Source organism: Patagioenas fasciata, chromosome 1 (assembly GCF_037038585.1).
Source record: "Patagioenas fasciata isolate bPatFas1 chromosome 1, bPatFas1.hap1, whole genome shotgun sequence".
Lineage (NCBI taxonomy): Eukaryota > Metazoa > Chordata > Aves > Columbiformes > Columbidae > Patagioenas > Patagioenas fasciata.
In genome coordinates this window covers 101127845-101143200 of record NC_092520.1, presented here as the reverse complement: position 1 = coordinate 101143200, position 15356 = coordinate 101127845, and the positions used below count along the sequence as shown (strand labels likewise).

General features: G+C 34.7%; 1 protein-coding gene across 3 annotated transcripts in view; it reads right to left on the bottom strand.

The window, feature by feature from the left end:
• CFAP47 (cilia and flagella associated protein 47) overlaps nt 1-15356 on the bottom strand; it is a 298916-nt gene that overhangs the window by 248959 nt on the left and 34601 nt on the right. For all 3 annotated transcript variants that reach the window (XM_065848704.2, XM_071812057.1, XM_071812059.1), the window contains exons 22-24: nt 8572-8740; nt 5374-5474; nt 4001-4166 (exon numbers count right to left, since the gene is read on the bottom strand). In XM_065848704.2, the coding sequence (XP_065704776.1) occupies nt 4001-4166; nt 5374-5474; nt 8572-8740 (436 nt within the window). The remainder of the gene's footprint in view (nt 1-4000; nt 4167-5373; nt 5475-8571; nt 8741-15356) is intronic.

Here is a 15356-nt window from a genome sequence, read left to right as displayed (position 1 = left end):
GAGAAATATTTAAAGTCCCCACACCTTCCACTCTACCTGTTGCAGTTGCAGTTTAAACTAGCAGCAAAAGCCAGTTTAAACAGACACCTCTTTTAGAATGTTCATATTCTTTGCTCCTCTCTAGCAGCACAAATCTAATTTTTTATATTCTTTTTCCCCCCAGAAATATGAAGTGTATAATAGCATGCTTTTAGATCTTTTGAGAGTGGGTGGGGAAAGTGTAAAACCACCATCTGCTCTTCTCAACCTCTTAAGTTCATATTGATTGTTATTCAACCACTACACTTCTTAGTTTAGTTGCCTTTGACTTCCCAACAATTCATGCCTCATTGCATATATACACCTTCAGCATAAATGGGAGCCAATGAAGAATTTGCATACACTGAAACAGACTTCAAATTTTAACTACCTGTGACTTTTCTGCTTTGAAGGTAAGACCCTACAAAAAAATGAAGGAAAAAAAATCGAAACCGAACTAATCATTTCTCCACAGAAACTATTAAAGGGCACAGTTATTTAATAATGTACTGTTGCAGAAAACAAAAGAAAAAAAGCTAGAACATGGAAATCATGATTGTCATGTGTGCTCATTCCATAGTCGTCACATCTTCCAGTGGCACTGAGCTCCTTTTAACTCAGTGGTGCACTTGTGAGTATTTTTCCTCACGGAGTCCCAGAGCACAGATTTATTGTACCTCACTGTGCTGCAGACAAATTTTTTCACACCACAATATGATATAGTGATATTTTTCTTATATTGTTAACACATTACACTGTAGTACAGCAGAAGAACATATATTAATATATCTTTAGTTCTTGAGAATCTCTATTAAATTTAGTATACTTTTCTTCACATGTAGCATCATATTACCACACATTAAACAAATTTTAGCATTTAATTTCACACTGTAGCTTATGATAGCATTTTGCACTCTCATCATTATAAATCTTGTGGTATATTTAAAAAAATAACTGCAATGCACACTCAAAGTTTATTTTAAGGTTTGTTCGCCCCCCACACACTACAACTTTACGGTACAAACCTGTGAAGGTGATTAGCACACCATATTGACTAACAAGGTCTCCTGTATGGGTTTTGATGTATCTATTGTTCTCCTACAATAATTAACTTCAGTGAAGGTATAGCACAAGAAAGCTATAAATCATGAGAAAATACTTAAAATACTGAATTAACGGCAATTGATTTTTACGGTTATTTCTGACAATAAAAGACACAGGAACACAGCAAGAATACAATTAACTTCAAGTGACAATTTTTTATCTGTCATATCTATGTATATGCACATCTGCATTTACATATATGATTTTTTCAGTAATTCTGAATAATGGCTTTTATCTGTATACTGTTCTCAGCTTCACAGTCTTTGCAATGCATGAGCAATTTTAATACATTCTCATGATGTAAACACCTAAATAGAACAAGCATCACATGGATGATCATTTCACCTATTCGTTACCACATGATCCTTTTCCAGCTGCTCCACCAAATTTTAGGAGAATTTTTTTCTAAAATTTCCTGTCTTAAATGTTAGAGTGGTACTTAGAGAAAACGAGACCCTGTGGTCATCCGGACCCTAAAAATCACTAAATATGTGAAAATACAGATTTTTATCTTTTTTTTTTTAATCTTCCATGTCTAATATACATTTGCTTTATTATCTGAAATGCTGCAGAAAAAAATATAATACCCTACTGAAAGCAAAGTAGAAATTTCTGAAAGGAGAAAAATATGTTTTAAAGAAATAGAGTTACAGGAAATAACATGTATTTTTCATTGCATCTCAAGGAACAGCAGAAAGTTACAAGTGTTTATTTTTCACTTTGTAACCTTGTCTATTCCCATTTCTCTTTCCTCTACATTCTTACTCCAAAGGCCTGGGGTTATGCTATGTTCCTGCTCCTTGACTTCTTTAACCTGTTTTTCTTCTGAGATTCATCTCAACAGTTTCTCAAATTCCAGAAGTTTACCCAAGCCTTTCTTCTGTGTAGACACATTCTCTAAACATGCTTTGAGTAGATTCCTACATCTTTTATAAGAAAACTAAGATTTCAAGGCCATATTTCTAAAACTTTGCTAAAACCAAACTTCTGAAAAGAGATAACTTCCAAATTTTTCTCCTATCATATCTGTCTGTGTTTTGTCCAATTTTCTTGCCATTCTGCTCCCAATGTTTAACTCCTTCTAGTTTTTATATTCTAGCATTTTCTCACACCTCAGGACAATTATTTTGTTCAAGTCACTTACTATCCTCAGATCTTTTAATATTGCTCCCAAAACAAGTTCTTTAACAAAAATTTTTCATCTCTGTTTATTCTGTTTTGATAACCTATGTAAGTTAGCACTATAAACTGATTGAGGACCTGCATAGTTGAGAGGAAGATGAGCTCACATCACTTGGTTCCAAAACCTAGGATTACACCAAGTAAAAAATAGAACCTACCTAGTAAAAAGTCTTTATTGCATTGGACACGTTATGAGTGTTTCATAAATACATGCTTCAAACCCAAAAAACCAGTTTTGCAATTTACATTGGAGGAACGTAAGGGAAGAAGAGACAGAGTGATGCATCAAAGCCAGAAACATGCTCTAAATATTTCTGCTGAGTCTTCCAATAGTAAATGGTATTTAACTTTCTTATAGCAGTTTAATTTTTAATAATATATAAATTAATAGCCTAATTTAAATACATATTTCTAAAACGATACCTCATGGACAGCTCAGAAGTATAAAAACTTCAGAAAAGTCAAAGTTTTTACTCAAACCAACAATTAAAAGATTTAAACCAAAAGCCCTTCTAAATAATTCTGAAATATATATATATATATATATATATATATATATTCATTACTTCTCCACTTCATGAAGGAATATCACAAGTTGATGTGATTTTTCATCAACTATAAATTGAAAACAAAAGTTACCAACAAGGCATGAATCATAATGAAAAAATGTACAGCTAGCAACTCCAAGCAACATGTGTTTAAATACTGTTCGTGCATATTCACATGTTTGTAGCACAAGATTTAATAGTCTTCTCAATTTATCATACAGAATCATGGCAAAACTCTCATACCTATGGGGTTTTTTATTTATAAATATATTAAGTTGTTCCCAATGCTTAATTGACATTATAGATTTCAATCATATAATAAAGAATAGCAGAAACATCTCTCTTTAGGACAGAGATACTCACTTTCTGACTCAGGATCAGACAGAACCAACAAAGCAACTTTTCTTTCCCTCGAGAATGCTGGGGCCCCAAAAGCAAGACACTTGAAACTGTCAAAATGACTCTGAGTTCTGTAGGCATCAGTTGCATACACTGGTGGGCTTTATCGACTCACATATAAGCATTACACTACTCCCTGCCCTAAATGCTTGACTGGGAATAAGGTGAAATCCCAATATTCATGTTCTGCCCTTCCTCTTTCAGTGTATATGGTTGATAACCATATTCCTGCAGGCTCCCAAATTTTCTTAGAAATCTATTTTTTTACTTCGGGTCTGGGTGCCTGAGCAGACGACTCAGAAAATACCATAGTTAAGTGATTTGTATCTCATTGAGGCAGGAAATTTCCATTCTTGTCTAATTTACAGCTATTTAGAAAACAAGTCCACATGTATTCCAAGTACTCTTGGAAAGCTTTAGTATCTAAGTCAGTCAACCCAAATGCATGTGAAGGAGCAGTACTGAAAATGATTCAGGTATCCCAGGCTTTAACGCTTTGTACACGCAAACAAGACTTTTCAAATACTGCTATTAAGTGATTCTATGCTTTGTGTTAGGTCTGCAGCTGTCTTATTTTCTCAGAACAACAATAAACCCTTCTTTTGGCATTTCAGTTCATTATTTACTCACGCTAACTGGAAGTTAATCAAAACAAGTGCTAGTTATGATTCATCAAAAAAAGTCAGACAAATCAATGAAAATGGTATGTTGGTCAAACTATCTCTAGAAAAATTTATAAAATTACTTACGAGGGCAGAAGAATACAGCAATACTGATTTCTTGTCCTGGATCAAGGAATCCAGTCCGCAGACTAAATTTAAAAATATCACCTTCTGTATTTTTTCCTTCATCATCCCAATTCAATTTCCATTTCAATTGCTGTCTTGAGATATTCTTCAAGTCAAGCTTCTGTAACTATTTGCAGAGAAAAAAGGACATGATGAACAAGGAAAAGCAGCAAAGACCATGATGTTTTTCACATAGCCCTATCCTAAGCATTATTTTTCACAATCAGATCAGAGAGAAAGCCAGAAAGCACTAGAAAGCAATGGAGAACCCAGTTTGTTCTGTCTGTAAGGTGAGAAGATCAGTATGCCTATCAGTACAGACTAGATGCTTTCCAGTCACTCACCATTTTCACAAAGAGCAATATTTTCTTTCCAGAATGGAAAAATCTCATTTGTGCAAGGTAAACAGATCAACGTGTCATGGTTGGAGTGCTTACCCAGACAGAAGTGGGGGGGTTTTCCTGATATAAATGAAGCACAGCAAGCACTAAACACATGGCTCATGACATCTAGAGTCCAAGGTGGACGTGTTGAAAGAGTAAGTTTAGAATTGGTTTTCAACCCCATTCTTTCAATTCAATAAGATGAAGGTAGAAACAAACAAACAAATCCATTCCTTCATCTCAGAGTTATTCTTTCAACTCCAAACAGATCCATAATGAGGAAGAGGCCTTGACTTTGCATTATCATTTTCTGAAGATACTTGACAAAAAGTTTCAAGTGTTCTCATCTTTGACAATTCTTTCTTTTTATAATTTCCAAACAAAGCCTTTGGGAATTGCAATAGATTATGTTATGGTATGTTTTGCATTAGTACAGTCAAATTCTCTATGTTCCAAAACAGAATGGTCAAATATTCTATTTAGTGCCTCTTCACATTAAGCCTTAAATCATGACCAGGAATTTTTGGGGAGAATACCAGCTGGCACAGATCAGTACCACACAACATGTTGGGACAGTACTTCAAATGTATGGACCATCATTTGCACAACAGTTGCATTCCTGAACTGTCGCTCTCTGGTTTACTAGCATAGGCAAAGGCAGAAAATCTTTGGAAGGAAGCTTCTTAAACAACTCATGGTGGGCTTCTCATGTTGCCCACACTTTCTCATATATGAGAAAGTCACAACAAGTCCAATGTTGAGTTCTGGAAAAATTCCTACTGATCAAAAGAAGAATATAAAACAAAAAACGGAACAAAATGACAATGGGAAAACTTTTAAAGCATATATTTAGAGCATAAATGAATTTTGAGTTCTAAATCTGTTTTATTTCCCAGTCACTTGATTATTTAAAAGCTATAGCAAAGAATAGCAACACTTGTGATTATGTACCTGAGAATCCAGCCTTTCATCAGCAATATTTGAATTCATGCCACTCGAATGTCGTGCAAATTGAAGTTCCATTGATGAGAACTTCAATGGTGATTTAAGTACTGTTGGAAAAATAATTTAGGATATTTATACACCTAAATTTGACAAATATTTCCTCAAAGTCCCTTCACAAAATCATTTATCAGCACATATTTAGCAGAAGTGTTTTTTCGTTTGTTTTAAAGTTGTATTTTCTTTCTGTTGTTCCCATACTATATACATAATTACTGCCATGAAACTTGGTCTTATTATGACCCTTTAGTAACATTAAAATTATTTAAATTTTGTATCTACCAGACTTGCAGCATCTCGTTCCTATAAATATGCTATAAACAGAGAGCCACATGATCTTCCTGTTGCAGATTAATTCATTTACATTTGTGACAGTAATTATCAGAAAAGACTTGCAGGATTTTCTAAAAAACAGCATTCTCTTAAATTTCTACAGCTGAAACAAAGAAACCATCACAAAGGATGAACTTTAAAGTGAGGATTTATGAAAACAAAGGTATATATTCCCAGAGACTCATTTTGCTTCTTGAATAAACACTGGAAATTAACCTAGCAATCCCAAAGTATCCTTTTATTAATTCTGCACGTTTGTTTCACACTCGGCAAGGAAGTGTGTTGATCAGTTCCCTTCTGCCTCTAAAAAGACCGAAGGATTTCCTAATCACATATCTTACATTATGTGAACAACAATACTACCCATACTTCTCTAAAGCACAGGCATATAAACGCTATAAACTAACATTGTTTCAAAGTAGGAACCTAATCTGCTGGAATGCTTCCAGTAATAGGCAAATATGTCACTTGTCAAGTCCTCATGTCTCAGAAACTGCCTGTACAAGGAAAAGACAGCACAACTGAAAGACTAGGAGGAAAAGGAAAGTAAAATATCTACCCCACAAAATGATTGTGAGATTGGTTTTTTAAAAAAAAAGTCAGCTCACATGAGGTCATTACATCATTAATATGTCGTCTGCATTTGTGTCTGGCTGAGGCAGAGGTTGTGTCGTTTCCAGTTGACCTTTCTGTTTTGTTTTGGTTGTTTCTTCTTCCGGTGCTTTCTTACATACCAACAAGCAGTCTCAAAGGTAGAAGTCTTACAAGTATTTAAGTAAGAGACCTGCTTTGCTTCCCAGGTACTGAACCAGTCTACAAACATTGTTTTAAAAAATTTTTAAAAAGATCCATGATAGATCGAACACATATTGACTATACCGAAGTTAAAGACTGGATTGATTACTCCGACGTTTTTGTGATGCTTTTCTCAAAGTGAACAATCCCAAATACAAACATCAGATATAAGATACTGATTTAAGTGCCAGCTGCACTGTCCTGTGCAGTCTGGATTGCAGTCACCCACAAAAACTGTCATGGGCCGGAAGGGGGAGAGTGGAAAATAAACATGCCATAAAGCACACAGTAGTAAGAATTAGGCATATTTCTCAGATCAAAACTTTGACCTTGCAAGTTGCATCTTACCCACTTTTAAGTTTTAAAGTGACCATCTGAAATGGTCAATCAATAACAAAAATGATGTTTAAGTTGTCAAAAGGTAATAAAATTATAAGGTTCTTTTTTAATGGTAAAAATAATTTGGCTGCTTGCCTGCATCTGCATGATTATGTGAAATACTGAGTGGTCAAGACATGTATTTAGACTTCTCTCCCTCCTCCCAGCCCATCATAATTCCCAGGAAGAATGTAATTCCAGTGCTCAAATTTGAATTGAAGCCACACTTTTTTCAACTATTTCTCAGAATTGAAAGTGTTATATATTCACTTTAATACTATTATTATTTGTTGTTGTTGGTATATACTGGTACTTTGGAGAAATTCTATGTGGCAGAAGTATAAATCTGTGAAAATTTAGATAAGGTTGTCATTTATTAGTGAGACTTACTGATTGTATCAATTCATTATTCCACAAAGAAAGGGAAAAGGAAATAAACATTTCTTTTTTCTTCAGGTTACATAAATCACTTCTGCACTAGAAATTTGTCACTTTGATTCATGACTTTTTGATTAGAGACATTATTTCTAATAATCTCCTATACATATGTACATTTATCTTTATTCTACATGCTCCTAAACTAAATATATTAAGAAATATTTAATATTAATTTACTTCCATCACAAGATCTAAAGAAGGTCTCTCAGATTCCTTTCATATCTTAGATCTCAAAAGTAAGCCTTAAGGCCTTACAGAGAGAGAAAGAAAAAGAAAATAGATAAAACCTAATAAATTGGAGTTGCTTTTACCACACATTATGCATTTAATTGGCCAAGCCTCCTTCAGTGCTCCCAAGATGTCTAAACATTACACAAACACCATTCCAGGAAAACACTCAGCACTTTAGTCTCATTTCAAATATACAGTGACTACAGATAAAAAACTAACATGAGGCAAGCTAGTGGATTCAAGTATTGACAATGTGTAGTTCTATACAACTATAAGGATCAGACAGGAGACTAAAGAGAACCACAAATTATTTCTAAGAGGAGCAGAGAAGAACCATTTAAGATATCAATTTCTTGCTGCAGGCAAACGGCCTGTAACTTCGACCATTAACAAACTCTGACAGGCCAGAACAGTACAGTTCTACACATAAAAGCAAACAGAAGCAAATGGACTAAATTACCACCAATTCTCTCATATGAGATCAGGACCTGTCAGAGGCACTTCAGAGGAGTTGTGAATACAGTTAGAGCTCCTAGTTCTGACAGAGTAAAACTAGAAAAAAGCGTATGATTGACATACTACTTTTCTGCACTTTACAGATTAACTGCTGTAAATGCTGGGGTCTGCATGAAAAGGTCTAGAAATACTAATGGATGAATACTGATGAATGAGTAGAAAAAAAAATAGTTTTAGTAAATTATTTTTTTATATAAGGCAAATAGCTGAGCTGTATATATATATAAAAAAAACCCACACATATTTTCCCAGCACACCATAATTATGTAGAGCTTTACGTATATTTAAAACTATGAATCAAAATGTCTAACTTTTGCAATTTTCCAATAAATTTACAAATTATACAATTCTCAATGGAATTTTAGTTGAGTAGTCATTCTCTGCAACTAGAATACAAGCAAAAACATCACTACAAATATAAGTATCCATCACCTGCTTAAGTCCCCGTTTACCTACCAACTGCTTTCACTCTACAGAGTGGAACAGCCACAGTCACCGCCTGTGGCTGAGGAGCAACGACGTGCTTTGCAGATCCAACAGAAGTTGCAGATCCAGGGTTTGACTGGGTCAATGTCAAATCAGGCTGAGGGGTCTTCACTGGAAGGGTGAAGTCATATGCTGCCACCTAAAGGACAAGGATATCATTGTAGTCACTTTCCCCAAGAAACTGCAGGTACTTTTTGAACCATCTGAGTGGTATTACTTTTTCAGAAGAATTACTGAAATCAGCTTAGGACCTGATCACAATAGTAATAAGACGGTTGTTTATTAGCACCAAGAATTGGCCCTTTAAGTAAGCAGCAGCCAGTTATTTTTTTCCCCCACTGAGGAAAAAAATGATTGCTCAAGAGTATCAGAGTTATCAGCACAGCCACAGACGAGGCTTCTGGTAAATCACTGTGCTGTGTTCCCCTCCAGTTGCCCTCCTGAATGAAAAAAAGATTGGGGTAGTGGCACAAATGTATAAGCATGAGCAAAGAGGGGAAAAACAAAGTTACGTTAGTTAGGAAAGCCCTTTCCAAACACTGAAGACAAAAGATCTGTTGTTACAGTATATCGAGCACAAATAAAATGGGCTCCAAGATCAAGGTGGAGAATGAGTTAAAAATTTAGAAATCTCAAGGAAAACAAACAAACACACCATGCTTAAAACCTTTGTCATTGAACGCCACTGAATTCTAGGAGTCCAAATTCCAGTGATTTTGATCCTAGTTTTATCTCTGCAATCACAATCCCCACACACACCAATAAATAAGGTTTAGAATTTAAAAGATCGCATGTTTTATACAAATCCTCATTTTTGTCAGACCGTGCACTTGAGAGGTCAAATTTATTTCACAGTACATTTTCAAGGAGACATTTCATACCTCTCACCCTACCTTTCCAAGGATCAACTCGGTACGTTCTCCAGACAAAAAGGTATGGTTAACTCTGGCCTATACAATCTACATGCTGCTTAAAATTTGCAGTACGACCAGCTGTGCAAAAAAGTTATGAATCATTTAAAAGCCTTCCAAAACTACAGAAAATAGTGCATGATGCTTCAGGTTCACACATGTGACATTGTGTAGAATATATACACAACAGGAAAGGAAAAAAAAAAATCCCCTAAGTCAGGACATGAGAAACATATCGATTTGTAACAGAACCAACACAGAGCTTAGATAAGCGGAAGTACAGAGCATTTAACATGTTTGGAGTTCCAACAGGGTTTGTAACACACAATTAGAGATTCCTGGTGACGTGTGCTGAGCCTTGTGGAACATTTTGTGTATTTGTGCTTAGCAAGAGGAAAGCACGGAACAAGGGGAAGTTATTCTAGTGACATCAGCACAGTCCCTTGATTTACATTGATACTTCAAATCTGATTATTATTAGATATTATAACATAGAATTGGCTTTTCAATATTAACATGGTGAATGCCATTTAAGATTTTTTAGGATTTTTTAGGAACTAATGCTTGAGGTGTGTTATAAACAAAGATCGAGTAAAAATCTCTTGATTTGGTTTACAAACTCATGTATTTTTAGTATCTCAAGTCACCCATATAAAAAGTCCATCACTACATCTTCAAACTATGTTCTTATGGCATAAAACCACATAATTAAAAAATAGACTGAAAAGGATCTTTTCTTCGTAGTGTAAGAATTTCCTTTCACTTCAAAATATGTATGAAATACACTGTTTCATGTCACTAACAACAGTGGCTCCTCACAGTTTCAGAGAAACAACTCTCTTTTCTTATAGTTGAGAGTAATAAATTTTGCATTTCAAGGCTGTGAAATCTGTCAAATATAAAACCTCTTAAATTTTTCCAAAAAAAATGAGAGAAGTTTGATAGAATAGAGCTGAATACATGAGTATTTGGTAACCCTGATAGCTGTTAAAATACATATGTAAGAGAGAACAATAAAGTGAATCAATATCAGAGACAGAAAAAAAAAATGTACAGGACTCTCTAGGTCAAGCACCAGTCATGACACAGACACAATGAAAATATTCTGTCACACTTCTTCAACTGTAAGGGAAGTTTGCTCTATTGGATATAGTGCACTCAGAATACATCTTCAGAAATGCAATATGCAAAATACCGCATAAATAACCAACTTATCTCCCAAGCATACGGATCACTGTAAGGAGAACGGAGAGAAGGTGACTGCACTTCTCAGTAAACATCTCAGGTTCCCTGTAGCCAGCAGGTGCTTCCCTACATGGCAAACTTGGAACACCATTGTCAGCAACTGCAGTAAAAAGGTGAGCTAGAAAATCCTTCTATCCCTAGCATGTATGACATATATGACACTATATAGTAACACTAATTTTTAAAGTTTGGTAAGATTCAAATGCTTAGTCTACAACAGAAACCACTACATCATTGGCTATGCAAAAGAGTACAAGCTGTCACTGCAATTGTTCTTCATCAATGTTGTTGTGTTTAGTATGTTTATTTTGGACAACAGAAGGTGGAATCCCTTTATCCCTCTCCCAAAGCAGATGTTCAAAATATGTTTTTCATCCTCACTACCAGGAAAATTTGGTTTAGTCTTACTATGCAACAAGGGGTTTACATGCTAAGAGCAAACTTGGTAAGCAAAACCAAGTACATCCAAGACACTCAATCCATTACATGTAGGACATGATGTTCACTGAAAATCTGCATTTGCTTTGAAGAACGATGGTGCAAATTTGAAACAAACATAACTCATAGAAAGGTATTTATATAACTGAGAACAGATTGTAGAACTTTCGTTTCATTCTTACGTCCCTTGCCTCATGAACTGCAATTAACTAACCTGTACTTCAAATGAAAAATAATTTTAAAATTCTATATACCTAGAACTGAACATATAATTCATACATGTACACAGCTACATACACACATACATGTATACACATATTACTGAAACAGAAGTAACCTTAATTTCATTTTTAGAACTTTTCATAAGTAGAATCATTATTTTTACACAAATTTTAAGAAAAAAATAAAAATTTTTAGAACTCCATAATGGAAAATTCTCTTTCGTAAGATTATATACTAAATAAAATTGATGAAAATATGTTTCAAAAAGTCTTAATACTATTCCTGGACTAGCAGTTGCTTTTTGAATTATCTTTGAACACATTACAGTTATCTATCTATTGAGATATTTTTCTGAAGCTGCATTTAACTTCATAAACCAGAGAACATAGGGATGTGCAAGAAGGAAGTAGACTAGAAAGAATTCTTTCACAAACATTCCAGGTTGTTTATATCATTACAAGAAATATTTTTCCAGTCCTGATTTACGCTAATTACGCATGTTAATTGGAAAGCAGGCATCACCTAGAAAGTGGTAGTCTCAGCAACTAAAATACTTCAAAAGAAGTTTTAAAAATACTAGTCATGTGAGACAAAGGAGCTTTTAGTTATGTGTTCACATAGAACACCTCCAAAGGATGCCAGAAAAGCACATGCTTGTATAGGTTTCCACCAGGACATAACATTTCTTTAAATAAAACTCACAATATTGAAAACTCCTATTTAGAGGGAATTTTAAAACACATTCAATCTTTTTTACTATAATTGCTAAACAAATAAAAGTTGCTTATTTCAAGAAATCTGTCTGACCAAGGAAGTACATGGTAGCTCTAAGCCCAACACTGGAGAGCGAACACAGCTGAATGACTTTCCTGCCTCAGGCCTAAATACTGAAGCAAACAAAAGTGGAAAAAACTACCTCAGCATCCATGACAATTAAAATGGTATTTTATATAAAATTAGTGCATAAAAAATAAACTCAAGCTTAATTTTCAGGTTGAGGAGGGAAATCTGAGAGTAGAAAAAAAATAATTAAGTTATTTTCAAAAAACACTTTCAAAGCAGTTACTTCATTTCTATCTTTACAAGTGCCCCAACGTGATAATATATTTTATGCTTTATAAAATATATTTTGTTAATTGGTATTGTAATACACCATGTATTCTAAAGGCTGAGTAAAAATTTTGCTGTCAAATCCAGGAATCATGTAGTTTATTCAGCACAAAGAATATGTAATCTCCCTAGAATTACAGTACTTGCTTTCACAGTACAAATTCACAGGGAATTGCAAGTAAATCAGTACGTTAATTTATGACTTAAAAGTTAAAACACCTGTAAAGGATAATACTCCTGTATTTATCATACAATAACATACTATTCAATTTCTTGAAGCATTACAAGTCATTGAATTTTTGTGTAAAGGCCAGTTCTAAAGTTTCTTTATTTATAGCACTAACAACATAGAGATTTAGTAGGACAAAAAATAATGTACATTAATATATATATAAATTAAAAATTTTTTTTTAAAGTTTGATTCAAATTTAAGCCTAAGTGCAAAACCAATGGTTTATGTCCTGCAACTGTATACAATATACATTCTCAACCTCCCCTCAGATTTAACATGAGTTTCTCCTTCAAACATACTGAAATCTTTCACACAGCCTGAATTCCCTAGCTTTATATCACAGATAAACAGCTTTCCACAATGAAAAATGTAACTAGTTTCAAACCCATCATCATTCAAAACACTGAAATAAAACTAAAGCTTTCCCTTGTATATGGTCAGAGATGATGCACCATGCAATACCCTTTAATTCCACAGCTGCAGATTTTCCATAGAATTCATTTCTTACACCATGGATTCTATTATTTCACTTAAAAAAAATAAAAGTTTTGTAAAAGTATATCATTAAAAATGAAAAAAAAAAAAAAAAAAGAAATCACAAAACCACCTGCCACTTGTCTACAAAAAGCTTAAGCAATAAGCTCTGACAGGTGTGACTTGCTCTATTTATCTCAATCAAAGGCCTCTCATAGGCATCATTATTAGACAGCTGTGTATTTTGTCTTTTTTCCAAGATGGTGGAATTTGTTATTTTCCAGCAGGGAAGGCAGGGGGCAGGGGGAAAGTCACTCCTGCACCTTGCTTTGCTTTGCCTCCTTTCCCCTTTCTGTATCAGACAACACACAACACTGCTGCTAGAGCAGGTGGACCATCCTGCCTGCTGAAACACACTCACAGCTGAGGAACAAAGAGGAGCAAATATTTAAAGTGACCACAAGCTGCCGGTTTCCCTGGAACAAAACCAAAGGAATGAGGTGCTCCTGCCTGTTACCTGGACAGGGAGCTTGCAGAGAGAGCTGTGGTCAGAAAAGCCATGCTTCTGCAATTTTGGATAGTACAGGGTGTTTCAAAAAGATGGACCAAACATATACAATTACATAAAAATTTACAAACAGTTTAGCAAATTTCAGTAACCTTTTTATGAAGGCTCTCTGTTCCTTCCACCTGCTTTACAGACCGTAGGAGTTTCATTCATGGGCAGTTCATGGTTGCACAGATACAATGATTTACAACTGAGTCAATCTTTTTGAAAAACCCTGTACATTTTAAAACTCAGTTCAAAAACAATCACTGCTAGCAATCAATCAATAAGTAATAATTCTTAGCTCTTTCTCTGGATAAGGATGAGTGAGCTACAACAGATATTTGGCCAGATAGTCATGGGGCTTTTGTTTGCTCAGGTTTTTTGTTTAACTATCAGAAAGTTATTCTCACTTCAGAGCTGAACAGAAAAAAATGCCTAGCTCATCAGATATTCAGCTGGCTAAACCTCCTTATACTGCAGCAAAAAAAAACCCTAAACCATAACTGAAGTGTCTTTCAAATAAAATTATATCAAAACAGAAAAGAAAGCAGCACACAGCCTGTATACAATATGACACTAAGAAGTATTTGCTAGCTTACCTATTTACGTATATTTTTGTATTGCTTTCACTTACAGTTCTGACTTTCACAGCCATCAAACACCGAGGTTAAACTCTCCTCAGTGAGGAGGGGAGTCCTGTCACCTCTAACAACTCCTGAGATGCTGGAATAACAATAAGGCACAGCCAGGCCATGTCTGGGCAACACTCTATCCTTACCTATAGTGCCTGGGCTTCATTTTACCACTTAAAATATTGGGAGAATAATCTCCATTTTTTAGATACTATCTTATAAACATGCCAATATAGTTAATCTCCAAGAGCATCTTTTGATGCTATGTGTGTTTGTGTACACTAAGTTTTAGTGAGAATTGTAGGAGTTATTCAGAGTTCCAATGTATTTACCTAGTTTGTTTATTTGAAGCTTTTTGCGGCAGAAGGAAAGCTAATGCCAAGTTGATTTTTAACAGAAGAATTCAAGATTGTATTCAAGACTTAATTACTTTAAACCTTAAGTTAATAAATCAAGTAGTTTTAATAAAATTTTACAGCATATTAAAGTAATTTCATGCTTTTGTGATTTTTTTAATCAATGCTTCTAAATTATTTTGTTTTCATTTTTCCTTAGTTCTAGTAGCCACTTTCTTAGCACTAACATCAATATAGTGGGAGTTTGTTGGTTTATAGGGTAGTGATGTCAGTAATGGCTACAACAACAGCAGGAAGTTTTAGTAGAACCAGAAGGCGGACAGAAAAGAAAGCAGCTCAAAGGGATACAGATGGTTTGTAGCAGCTGGGAGGTAGCTGGATAAGAGCAGTTGTCCAGAAAATGGTGATGAGATCAGAGAAGCAGCTGTTCAAGTGCAGAGGCAGGAAATAGCACTTGCAACCATGAAACCTGAACAGGGAAAGCTCAATATATGGAGAAGATTAGGGTTTTTTCAAGACCGGAATGTCAGGAAAGGGGAGGAGAGAGAGAAAAGGGGGCAATCTAGATGAGCTAGAATGATAAAG